Below are 14,078 nucleotides of genomic sequence, written 5' to 3' on the forward strand. Positions count from 1 at the left end.
ACTTTGCTTTTCCATTGTGAAGATGAATTGCAAGAGAGCACTTATAGCAAATGGCAGTATCTGAGGCTGACGTCTTGAGTATTATTCAATTGTTTTGCTATTGCTCAAATATCTTTCGGAAACTGCAAAAAAATCGTACCTTTTTAACCTGGGTTTTAATTCTTAAACTTTGAATCCATCATGTGATGCGCTGCTGGTCAATATTGTATGCATTGAGGTTTGTTTGTTTTTTGGGTTTGATTGCGTAAACATGTCGTTAAACCCGCCACCATTAGTAAGGTTTGTCACGTAAACAAAACATGTCAATTCGTTACTAATTCAGCACACCGGTGTGTTGGGGAGTAAACCCACAACATTTACCATTCGAGTACGACGTTTGGCCCGTAATTACAACTCAGCCTCATCAGGCGACAGCCAGAGTTGTGAAGATATCCTCCTCCTATTTTGGTCTTAAATAGAGAGGGTAAATGGGACATCGTCCGTTGTGAGCCAATCAGGTAAAAGTGTAGTGTGGCGTTTATTCACGTGGACAACTTCGTCTTTTCTCCTGTGTCACTTTATTCACAACATCCCACACAGATGCTCCTCTTGTTCAACAAACATACTCCTGTTGCGAACTCTTCCTCTGCTAGCCTGCTCCTTCGAGCTTACGCTCTCTCGCTCCGCTAGCCTCTTACTCCCTGCTCTCCTAGCCTGTCACGGACTCTCTCTCTGTATACTCTGCTAGCTTCTTACCCCGCTAGCTTATCACACTCAGACTAAAGATTCCGCTAGCCTCTCCACTGCTAGCCTGTCTCCACCCGCACCTCAACCTCGCCCGTTCCCCCAGCGGGGGTTCAGCCAACACCACTGGGGAGGACGGGGTGTGGAGGGCGAGGTCCCTGACTTCTCTTGAATCTCTTCGCTGCTTCATCTCCAACCAACTCAACTCCACTGCCTCACACGTCCCCCTTATATCCCCCTCCTCATTAAGTGCCCTCAGATGGCCCTTATCAAGCCGGAATCTTTCCAGCGTCTCTTGCACGTGTTCTCCCCCTTATCGCCTCTATCTCTCGCCTCCGTGGTGCCTACCCCGCGTTTCCATTTGCAGCCAGCCAATCACTGCCTCTTTTCCTAATTGCTGGCGTCTCTCTGTCTGCTGTCACCAAGGCCTCCCACCTGCACCTGCTTATCCTGAGCTGACCTCACTGTTTGCAACTCCGTACATGAATGCAACTGTTGTTTTCATACCATGCACGCGTTACGCCACTACACGAGGACCAGAGGGGGCGGGGGGGGGTTAATGATTTCATACACGTCTTTTGGTGTCATCTGGTCGAGCACCAATTGGGTCGAGGCTCAAGAGAAAGCCGTCCCTTGGTGTGGACCAATCAGTTTTAAGGACAATGCATATATTATCATAGTATGCTTTTTTGTTTGCATTTTGACTGCTGGTAATGTGGTTAATGCAGACATGAATCCTTGTAAAAAGGTTTCAGTTTTGTTGCCAGAAAAAAGGGGAAAAACTTTATTATTAGATTTCATGAAAATTACAATATAGTATTCACATTGAATCATACTGTTACGCATGCATATAATGCATGAACATTATGCATGTGCATTATGCATGCACATCCTGGCATTTTTGTGTGCACAAATCGCAAAGCCTGTTTTTGGCGGCTCACAGTTAATCACCATCGACATATGGTGACTTGTATACGCATGCAGTTAAAATGCTATAAATATATTAATATAAATAGTATACTAGTTCTGAAATACTGTATGGACCACAAACGTTGGAATAGTGGTGCTTCCAAACAGAAAGACAAAAAAAGAAAAGGAGGCAAGAGGGAGTTTTGTTTACAAGTGTTCCACTCATTGCCAACTTCTTTCAAAAACCCTCTGAGAGTAATAATGATGACAGCAGCACTATTGTCAGCTGTGAGGAAGGAATTAACCCTAGTTCAGTTTGCAGTAATGTTGTCACTCCCCCAGAGCCATCCTTTGAAGGCGAACCCTCAACAGCTAATGCTATACAAGAACCATCATTTCCACCTCAGGAGCAGTTTGGTAGAGTGAGGGAAAAAAGTATTTGATCCCCTGCTGATTTTGTACGTTTGCCCACTGACAAAGAAATTATCAGTCTATAATTTTAATGGTAGGTTTATTTGAACAGTGAGAGACAGAATAACAACAAAAAAATCCAGAAAAACGCATGTCAAAAATGTTATACATTTATTTGCATTTTAATGAGGAAAATAAGTATTTGACCCCTCTGCAAAACATGACTTAGTACTTGGTGGCAAAACCCTTGTTGGCAATCACAGAGGTCAGACTTTTCTTGTAGTTGGCCACCAGGTTTGCACACATCTCAGGAGGGATTTTGTCCCACTCCTCTTTGCAGATCTTCTCCAAGTCATTAAGGTTTCGAGGCTGACGTATGACAACTCGAACCTTCAGCTCCCTCCACAGATTTTCAATGGAATTAGGTCTGGAGACTGGCAAGGCCACTCCAGGACCTTAATGTGCTTCTTCTTGAGCCACTCCTTTGTTGCCTTGAACGTGTGTTTTGGGTCATTATCATGCTTGTATACCAATCCACGACCCATTTTCAATGCCCTGGCTGAGGGAAGGAGGTTCTCACCCAAGATTTGGCGGTACATGGCCCCGTCCATCGTCCCTTTGATGCGGTGAAGTAGTCCTGTCCCCTTAGCAGAAAAACACCCCCAAAGCATAATGTTTCCACCTCCATGTTTGACGGTGGGGATGGTGTTCTTGGGGTCATAGGCAGCATTACTCCTCCTCCAAACATGGCGAGTTGAGTTGATGCCAAAGAGCTCCATTTTGGTCTCATCTGACCACAACACTTTCACCCAGTTGTCCTCTGAATCATTCAGATGTTCATTGGCAAACTTCAGACGGGCATGCATATGTGCTTTCTTGAGCAGGGGGACCTTGCAGGCACTGCAGGATTTCAGTCCTTCATGGCGTAGTGTGTCACCAATTGTTTTCTTGGTGACTATGGTCCCAGCTGCCTTGAGATCATTGACAAGATCCTCCCGTGTAGTTCAGGGCTGATTCCTCACCGTTCTCATGATCATTGCAACTCCACGAGGTGAGATCTTGCATGGAGCCCCAGGCTGAGGGAGATTGACAGCTCTTTTGTGTTTCTTCCATTTGTGAATAATCGCACCAACTGTTGTCACCTTCTCACCAAGCTGCTTGGCAATGGTCTTGTAGCCCATTCCAGCCTTGTGTAGGTCTACAATCTTGTCCCTGACATCCTTGGAGAGCTCTTTGGTCTTGGCCATGGTGGAGAGTTTGGAATCTGATTGAGTAATTGCTTCTGTGGACAGGTGTCTTTTATACAGGTAACAAGCTGAGATTAGGAGCACTCCCTTTAAGAGTGTGTTCCTAATCTCAGCTCGTTACCTGTCTAAAAGAAACCTGGGAACCAGAAATCTTTCTGATTGAGAGGGGGTCAAATACTTATTTCCCTCATTAAAATGCAAATCAATATATTTTTTTTGACATGCGTTTTTCTGGATTTTGTTGTTGTTATTCTGTCTCTCACTGTTCAAATAAACCTACCATTAAAATTATAGACCGATCATTTTATTGTCAGTGGGCAAATGTACAAAATCAGCAGGGGATCAAATACTTTTTTCCCCTCATTGTAGTTCACAAGAATCAAATCAACAACCAAGCCATTCCTGGTGCTATGAGGTCACTGACCCTGCATTATGGCAAAGCACTTATATTAACATTGTTAAGCCAGCGATTATTGATAGAGGAGCAGTCCACTTCCAAAACCACAGTGAAAAATACCCCGCTTCAGTCCGAGATAGTGCGTTTGGTGGAAAGACTAGAAGTTTCAGCAATGAACTTCTGAACTGTATATTGCCAAATGGGCAGGTTTCTAGACAGTGGCTACTGTACTCACCCTCAACAGGTTGTGTGTAACTGTTTTGAATGCAAACTGTTCTCCAGCAAGCTCGGTGGCTTTAGTCAGGGGTTTTAGTGACTGGAAGCACTCTGAAAGAATAGGGGAACACGAAAATAGTGCAGAACACAGATCACGCATGCTTGCCTTGCACCAGCGGACAAAGGGCATTGCTATAGATGCAGATTTCATGCAGCAACTTGATGGGAAACGTAAATACTGGAGGGACATTTTGAAGAGTTGTAGCAGTGATTAATATCTTGGTTGAAAGAGGACTTGCGTTTAGGGGTGATGATGAACGGTTTGGGTCAACCCATAACGGCAATTTCCTTGGCATCGTAGAATTGCTATCACAATTTGACCCATTCTTTGCTGAACATATTAAAAAGTTTGGCAGAGTGTCCTATTTGTCATCGACAATACGTGAAGAACTCATTGACCTAATGGGTCAGAAAACTCGCCAAACAATAGCAGATGAGATTCGGGATGCCAAATATTTTTCAATAATTGTTGAGTCCACCCCAGACCTGTCACATGTGGACCAATTGACGTTCATATTCCGGTTTGTTAACAGCAGCAGGAATGTGGTGGAGCGAATCCTGGGCTTTGAGCCAATTGAGAGCCACACTGGTAGAAGTTGAGCAGACTGTGTGACTTTGATGGTGGACCCCTCCAACTGTAGAGGTCAGTCATATGACAATGCAAGCAACATGTTTCAGACCCACCTGAAACAAAAACAAAAAACCTCTAATAGAGTATGTGCCTTGCGCAGCGCATTCACTTAACTTAGTTGGTGTTAACACCTTAGAGAGGTTGACGAGTTTTTTTAACATGTTGCAGTCACTGTACACATTTTGCTCTTCATCCACACACAGATGGGGGAAAATCTTTCGGAAGACAGATGTCTGACTGACATTAAAATCACTGTCCAGTACTCAGTGCAGTGCTCAGGCAGAGTCAACCAAGGCACTTTAGAGAAATTACACCCACATCCGAGAGGCCTTCGGTGGTATGTGCAATGATGATCATGAGAAAAGAGATACTCGAATTGAGGCCGCTGGACTATGAGATGGTGTTCATGGCACATTTCTGAGACGTCACACTTGACCGGCTCCACGCTACAAGCATGCACCTACAGAAAAGTGACATTGACACCTTTGTAGCAGCACAGCTTTTGTCTTCGTTGAGGGATTTTGTGGTAGGACAGCGAGACCAGTTTGAGGCTTTTGAAAGGGCAGTCTTAAATGTAACAGGTACAGATGAGAGCTCAGAGCTAGGTGTGACACTTGAGGGGAGGGAGAAGTTCAAAATATAAACATTTTATGTGGTCATTGATAGGCTAGTGGCATGCCTTGAACATTGCTTGGACGCTTACAAGCATTTGACCAGTCTCTTATTAGGTGTCTAAAAGTGATGTCATAGTGGAAAAGGTAAATGCATTCTCCGCTGCATATCCATCAGACCTGAATATGAACTTTGCCAACGAACTAAATCCAATTCAAGTCTTTCATGTCTGACTCTGAGGGTGAGAAGTGTCCAAGTATATTGCTTGAGACGTTGCAGGCACTTAATCTGCACTTTGGGTTTTTCTAACTTTGCCAGTGACAAACTGCCAGGATGAGCGGACATTTTCCCTTTTAGGCAGAATAAAATATTAGCTGCGGAATGGCATGTGACAAACACGTCTCAGCTCATTGTCACTTATGTCAATAGACTCAGACCTTGTCAGACAGATAGATTTTGACAATCTAGTGAATGATTTTGCGAGGAGGAAGGAAAGAAAGTCACCAATATAGGAAGCGGGGGGGTGGGGGGGGGCGTCCAAAAGACACGTGACCAGGGGCCTCACGGGACCATGATCCGGGCCTGGGGGGGATATGAATACAGTACGTGTACCATGTACAAATGAAAGAAACCATCGCCAGCCAGGGGACGCTTAATGCTTGGGCACCATTTTGGCGCCGTGTTCGCCGTGCAATGTAAAAAAAAATTGTGGCCCTTCGTGGAAGCGTTCATAAATATCCGTGTTCCAAGTACTGTGTGTGTACCACACACAGTACGTGGAACGGGATTGGGTATAAATACGTTGAGTAAGTTACAGCGAATGTGTGTTAAACGGGAGGGCACTAATCGGGGTATCACTCTATAGTAGAACCCTTAAGGAGGGTAATTGGTTCCACAAAACCGAAACAAGTTGCACCGTTTCACCCAAAAAAGTATTTAATAATATTTAAACAATGGATATTAATACATCAATATCTTAAATAAATTTGTGAATACGTATTATTAAAAGAAACATGGTTAATCAATGTATTCATTAATATTTACTGCACCTACAAAAGCCTGTCATTAACAGGAGAATGGTCGGTAAGTGAACACATTGGGCTCTATGGGGGTCCGTCGTTAAGCGATTCGTCGTTAATAGGGGGTGGTCATTAAGAGGTGTTCTACTCTACACTAATATACACTACACTACTATACACTACACATTGGGCTCTATGGGGGTCCGTCGTTAAGAGGGGTTCTACTATACACTACTCTATACTCTACATGACACTACTATATACTACACCACTATACTGTACACTACACCACTATACACTACTATACACTACACTATACACTACTAAACACTACACCACAATACACTACACTATTATACACTACACATTGGGCTCTGTAAAGGCCTGTCATTAAGCGATTAGTCGTTAACAGGGGGTCGTTAAGAGGGGTTCTGCTGTACTTGTATTAGCCCTTGCCTATGAAGTGGCATTCCCCAGCCGCCCAAAAACCCCACGTGAAACTCAGCTCCGAAAAAAAAAAATCATCAGCACTCTGCGCTGGTTGCGATGTCATCATTACCTCCTTGTCTCTCTCCTTGAGGCCTCGCTTCTCGAAGAAGTGAAAACCGTACACACAGGCTGCCGTTTCTCTCATCGCGATCTGCCGAGCACCAGCACCTGAGGCCCAAAAATGCCAAGGGGACCCAATTAATAAACGGCAGGCCGAACGTAGTCATCAATACAAAATAAAAAATGAGAGAGAGAGACGCTTGCGGGGACTGTTAAAGTTTGAATAGTTACACGGGAAGAGCAAGCAGCAAGAGAAGTGCAAACAAAAGTGCACCGGGACTTACCCGAACTCAGTGAATTGCATGAATTTTACTTAACAAATGTGCGTGTCTTGTCGAAAGCAAAGTTTTATTTTCGTATTCTTTTTTTTTCATTTCAACTCAGTGCAAGCCCCGGTACATAGCACCGATCACAGAACAAGAAGTGTGGGGGGCGGGGGGTGGTGGTATGGGGTGGTCATAAATCCCACAAGCAAAAGGCCTCGAGATGGACGCACGGGCAGGCTTGGTGAATGAGAGGGTGGATTGGGCTCACCGCTCCTCCACCCTGGTGGGGGAGCCTCGAGCAGAGAAGTTGAACGTTCATATTGGGGAGGGGGGAAGGTAAGGGGGGAGATTACGAGCATAAAAAGGGGGGGGTAGGAAGAGCAGGAGGGGGGGGGGGTGTTTTCATTCCTGAATGGCTGTCACGTCTTTAGTGGAGCCCTTCAGTGCTTTGGGTGCTGCAAACAGTGTAACTGACATTGAGATATTTAGTTGGAGTAGCGCGCATGTTTGGAGAAAAATTCTTGAACCTGTAATAAAATGACTCGCGCAATCAAGGCAGCTATGGGGGCCGGCGTCCACCCCTACCACTCCCTCCTCCACCGCATCGATCGTCCCCCGCCGACCGGGTGATCGGCCCATCCGCATTAGCGAGCGCCCCCTCTGAAGGGACGTAGCTAAACTGCTGGCTCACCGCCGCGCGGGGTTATTCCGCACACACACACCAACACTAAGGCTACAGCAGCGGCGAGCACGCGCGTGCCCCTGCCGGCGATCAGATTCTATAATGCACACGCCCCACGATTAACACTACAGCGACTGTAAGAACGCGCGCGTGCAATGCGGGCAGCTATATTTCTAAGATGCGCATGCCCCACGATTAACACTACAGCGACTGTAAGAACGCGCGCGTGCAATGCGGGCAGCTATATTTCTAAGATGCGCATGCCCCACGATTAACACTACAGCGACTGTAAGAACGCGCGCGTGCTGACGGGTGGTTATGCACTACCCCGCACCTGCGCGTGCCGGCGGACATTCGCTCCACGCACACTCGAATCACAACACTGCGCCGATGCTCTGTGCTACCGTTTTTATTTATTCATGGCGCATAACTCTGCACTGCCCAGAGGGAATATTGTGCGAGCAGAGCCTATCCTATTACTAGCCAATTCTCCAGATATTCACACGCCCTATTACTGTACGTACCACGCGGCGTCGCACGGACGCTGTGAGAGTCGGGATGGACGGAGATGAGAGAGGAATTTATCTATCACTGTCTCGTAGCTGCACTCGCTAGCGTCGCACGGATGCTGCGACCGGCTCGAGGAGGCATTCAGGGAGGGACGGTCTGGGCGGCCAGGAGGTCGGAGATGAGAGAATTGACCTGAACCGTTTCGGGCTCCCCTTTTTATGCCCCTTGATTTCGAAAAAAAATACCTGGGGTTACGTTATCCTGCACAGCCAATCAAAGTTTTGCTGTCCTTACATGAAGAGTTACATTTCGTTATTTTTCGGCCCATTGCCTCCGCGCCCGTACCCATTAATCCCTGACTCAGCCGGTTTAATCTGGGAGGGCGTCCGGCTGGCAAATACACACCCGGTGTGTGTACTTGGTCAGTGGCGTTAGGATCCCCCCCCCACCCCGCCCTCATTGTCTGCTCTGCTCACTTAATATTTCCCCACAGCCCTCTCCCTGATGTCGTGCTTGTGGAGTTGCTCCGCAGTCGTGCCACCAGTCATTTGCCACTGTCGATGTTTATGCTCACGATACATTAATCAAATTGTGCCCATCTGAATACGTTATTTTATTTTCATGCGTATGCTGTATATAATAGTTTCACGTGACCCCTGCAGCTGCTAGAGGCATTACGTTCAACAAAGCATTTAAAAATCCATTCTTGAATCGTTACTTCAAATTACAACGATGCATTGCATCGCGATGGCAGAGAATCGTTGCACGTCTGATACAATTGGATATCGCTCAACAGTCCTTACAGATATGTCAGCATCCCACTTGTTGTACTGCCAGCTAATGGCCAAATCTATACGTGACAAAGAGAAACCCATCGTAACAGACAAAAACAGCGGAGGCCGGAAATCCATAGGTTCATGGTCCACTTGTTATCCAGCAAATCGGGTATATCCAAGCACATAATGGTCTCTCTGCGATGCACCCAGATCTGGATTTCAGTTGTCCGCCCCTACCATGCCTGGTATTTGACAGATTTGGTTAAATTTCAACATAAATTTGCCAAGGTTTTTTTCTTAGGAATCAAACCCAAACCAATGAGTCCAAGAAAACATGGTGACTTTGACAACTGGTACATATCCAAATACAAAGAAGGGCCAGAAAACATTTACACGGTCTTATATTATGAGGTGCCACATGTCGATAGTGTAGTTACAAACAAGAATGCATCTGCTTTTTGTTGTTGTTGTCGTCGCTAATACTGTTGTAATATAAAATAGGGGGAAAAGTTGCGTTGTAATTTGCTTGTGTCAAGAGAATGAACTGTGCCACCCTGAAAGTTACAGTCGTGCCAAAACTAAGTTTTAACGAGTTTCTGCAATAGCGAATCAGTTTCTGCTGACATGCATCATTCATTTTACCCAGCGTCAGTGTGATCCACAGAGATTTGTGGCGGCCTGGTAAACATGATCATCATCGCAGCATATTTTTTGAGTCCTGTACCGTTTGTAATTTTTCTTAAACAATATTACATACATGATGCACATCATGTAAACATTGTATTTTATTCATTAATATGCTGCTTATATGGTATATATTTGGTTCTCGGGGTTCAACTCAATACTTCATTCGTCTGGGGTCAATAAAATCAGGGCCACTTTTTGGGAAGTTAACGGTTATGGTCCAATTGAGAGAATGGCCAACATCATGGAAATATTGAATTTCGGCTTCAGCCTCAGGACTGTCAATAATGTTTTGCATTTGTAGTGCCACTTGCTCAAGTACCTCAGCAACTCAAGGCGCCTTACATAACATCTCATCTCAAACAACCGAAGGGCAACCCCCATTGGCAGCTGTCCCCGTGAAACACAAGGAAATTTAGCACTGGCTTACGCGTGGGCATAGTCTGCGGGTAGGGGGCAATAATTATAACGTGTTATCCCAATGAAGTAATTTGCGGGTAATTTCTAGAATTTTACAATTTTGGACCTGGACGTTGGCACACAATGGCCTACTCATTTCTAATTACATCATGGAATATTTAATGCCCACTGTGATGCGGACAACATGTATTGTTTTGTAAATACACCCACAGTTTTCACCAGAGTGGCCCCCCTGTCCGGAACCGCAAACATCTGTACCGTCTCAGTAGAGAGCAGCTGTTGTAATACGTGTATCGTTATGCATTTGTAGAGACGTAAATAGCGTCTCTACGGCGTATAAGCCGACTACAACTACAACTGGTAAAGGAGTGTGCACTTACCTCTCGAGGGAGCCGACGGAGACATGGCGGAAAAGAAAGCCCTTACAGAGCAGGGCCCCGTCGCAGAGAGAGAGAGAGAGAGGGGACGTGCCAACTCAGGGGAGTGAAGGGGGCCCGGAAACGGGGGCCCGGAGGACATGTGACGCTGGCTCCAGTTCCGTCTCGAGAGACCGAGGAGGGGGCGTGGCCGGAGGCGGAGCGAGGCCACGCCCCCTCGTGATGATAAGAGGGACGGAGGCGGAGCGATCGGGGTTGTCTGAGGGAAAGAGCGAACCGTGCGGCGTTGCTTCGGGGGTCTTGGAGCATCGGTCGTCGGGGACCCAGTTTACATAGAGACCTCTTTGGGGGTCTAGAGTGACCCTGAGTATTATTGTCCCGTAGCCCTGTTCGGTTGTGAATACATCGTGGTGCCTCCAGAATTCTGTGTGTGCCCCGTGAGACACACACTACACATTCTGTCCTTATTTTCTTACTCGGAATGTGTCGTATGGATAGGCTCATCCCTGTCACAGGAATGTGGACTTCCCCCCCACTGCCTCGGCTGTCAACAGCACGTGAGCACTGCCGCAGTGCAAATTTTATAAGAAATGACTTCAACTATTTTTTGACCGATGGGATTCTTACTATTGAGCTTATGTTATTTCATGGTTGTAGCCAGGAACACGGGAACACTGCTAGTGTTTGTGCACAGCGTCAATTGAGAGTGACTAAGTGATATCCTTTGCGAGTTTATGTTTTCATTTATTAATGAACAGGGATCATTCTCAACATCTGAGCTACAAAGCCTCATTAACAACGCTCAGATGAGAGTCGCCATTGGACTCATTATTTCCAGACAGTGTTACTCTTGTTTACATGTTCAGCAGTCACACGACCTTATCGGAAGCACACCTCTCCATCGCAATGTTTGTATGAAAGAACACTTTGTCAATGAGCACATTGTGTGCAGCACTTTAATGTCGCCATGTACTCTAAGCAAAAAAATTAAGCCATTAAGCAGTTGCATCAGGTGCTCTCAAATATGATTCATAATTAATGATGTGCCAACGTTTTATTATACATTGTATATATAATTAGAAGCTCAGCAATGTCTGAGGAGAATTGAAGACTAATTTTAAAAAATAGTGTGATGAAGTTGAGTAATTTATTAAATATATTTCATATACATACAGTGGAACCTTGCCACAGTGCAGCAGGTGAATTCTAGAATACAAGGGCGCTGCGGTGGCTAGATGTTAACTACCTCGCTTGGTATGCAGGAGGTCGTGGGTTCAATCACGTCCCTGACGCCTGCTGTATGTTTGGAGTTTATATACACTCTCCCTGGGATCGCGTGGATTTTTCTTCGGGTCCTCCGGGTTTTCCCTTCACATTTAAAATCAACATGCGTTTAGACTATTTGGTTGCGATACATTTCCACGTGATAAGCCACTTTGTTGAGCTATCATTTGTGGCCAGGTCGCTTCTGAAAAAGAGCTATATAGTTCAGTGGGCCTTACCTGGTAAAATAAAAAATAGTTTAGTTTAATACTTAATTTCCTTAATCCCCCTGTGTCTGTCCACCCATCAGTGTATAGGCACACCATAGTCAGTCGATCAGGTTGCGTGTAGTGGGGTACAGCGTGGGTACTCTCAACCCTCCCAAAATGTGTGGCCAGCGTGTAAGAGGAGGCCAAAATACCATGTGTGAGAAGCTCTCTCCAAGAGCTCCCCTTAGTGAAGGCCCTTCTGCCAGCAGTGCCGGGAACAAGCAGTTGCATGGCTGCACCTTTTAATGTTACCTTCAGTGAGATACATTTTAAGTGCGGTATCTACTTTCGGCGAAGCTTCAAACACTATAATAATGTGCATGTAACCTGTGAGAGAATATGCCATTTGAACATTTCTCAAGGCAGTAGCTCCGGTCATATTCCTTACAAGCAGAAACTGGACGTTTTCTTAATAGTTTTTTACTAACTTTTTTTCATGCATAACTATTTTTCTTGCAGGAACCTCTCTTATAATCCTTCGCTGTCTATACACTCGCAGCAGTTTGACTTTTTGAAGAGCCTGGAGTCCTTGTAAGTATTTCATTTTGTTTTCTTTGGGATTATATCTGTCACGTTCTCATATTTCTTCCTACTGTATTAAGACAATATGCCCTGGTTTTTTAGTGCTTCTTCCGTGAGCAAAATGCTTACCACATCAACCTCATATTGCTCTTGGCCCGAGGCAAACGCAGCAGCTGTATGTGACATTTGTTAGCTTTAATTCACAGAATCTGTTTCTACTGAAATAGTGCACATGGTGAGATGTATTTTTAATTGTAAACAAATGCAGCTCAGAATGTTGCAAGTTCGAGTCGCACTAAGGTGTAGAGTCAGACTCTAAACCTTCTGTTCATAATAAAATGAGTACAGCACCACTCTGTGGGCAATCAACTTTGATTGGACATGCCCCTGCCATGTAAATGTGTCATTTCCATAACTGTCTCGAAACACTAATGAAAATAAGTACTGGCGAACACTATTTTGCACAGGAATACGCTTTATCTTGGTCTTGAGTAAAAGTTTAAACGACTTTTTTAAAATTCACCAATTGTATTCATCTCAATGAATAAACCATAAGTAGCTGTAAGGTAATTGTATTTTATTCATAGATAAATGCGTTGCGGATACAAAACTGAAAAGGCAATGTGTAACTTAATTTCATTATTTCAAGTTAGAGTGGCCAAGTTTGGAATATAGCGAATTAATACCCCGGTTTATGTCTTCCCCGTTTCACAAATACGTCGTCACTTAATTGATGCCACGACTTGATTTGCATCGCCTCAATCCACACTTACATCGCTGGCAGCATGGTCCGTCCTTTCTTGTTTTCCGTCGCCTCTCAACCTTTCGCTTCCACCACCTAACCTTGTAAATCACTTCGATTTACGTCGTTTCGATATCCGTCGTTGCACATTTCAGGAACTCATCCCAGACGTAAACCTGGGGGCATCACTGAACATCATACTCAAACAAAGTGCTTGCCACAAATAAACCACAATACCTTGCTGATCTCGTCACCTAGATTGAAAACTAATTTCTTGATAAATGGATTTTGTATTTAGTTATTTTTCTATCTACGTGACCTTACCGAAAGAACCAAAGAGAATATGCAATAAACGACTCAAACATATTTTGTGACCCTGAACGTAATTTTGTGAATTATACATATTCTGGTGCATTTATATATAACAATGCCTGGGCTATGAATACTTAAGTTAAGAATAGAGTTGTCATTTAGAATGGAGTAAAACAAAAATATATCTGACGAGCTAGTTCATGGACCGAGGGTACGCGCATTTCATACAAAATGGAATTAAATTGAGTTTTGTGCAGCTGTGTGTGGCCTATTATCCGTGGAAATGAAATGTATCAACGATTCTAAACTTCATTCTATAAATCATCACCGTGTACACCTCCAACATCACTTTGGACACTTTAGATTACCCAGTGTGGATAAGCAGTACACCCAGTCTCAGTGACAGATTTGTAATGACACAGTGCACATGTACAGTGGAAATTGTACATTTAATTTTACAGGCAATGCGATAAGACATCTC

The 14,078-nt window shown here is 44.7% G+C and overlaps 1 protein-coding gene across 2 annotated transcripts in view; it reads left to right on the forward strand.

The window, feature by feature from the left end:
* RXFP1 (relaxin family peptide receptor 1) overlaps nucleotides 1-14,078 on the forward strand; it is a 288,445-nt gene that overhangs the window by 231,721 nt on the left and 42,646 nt on the right. For both annotated transcript variants that reach the window (XM_032955172.2, XM_032955171.2), the window contains exon 13: nucleotides 12,481-12,552. In XM_032955172.2, the coding sequence (XP_032811063.1) occupies nucleotides 12,481-12,552 (72 nt within the window). The remainder of the gene's footprint in view (nucleotides 1-12,480; nucleotides 12,553-14,078) is intronic.

The sequence above is a fragment of the Petromyzon marinus genome, chromosome 16 (genome assembly GCF_048934315.1).
Source record: "Petromyzon marinus isolate PM22_M1 ecotype Great Lakes invasive population chromosome 16, UKy_Petmar_22M1.pri1.0, whole genome shotgun sequence".
In the NCBI taxonomy this organism is placed as follows: domain Eukaryota; kingdom Metazoa; phylum Chordata; class Hyperoartia; order Petromyzontiformes; family Petromyzontidae; genus Petromyzon; species Petromyzon marinus.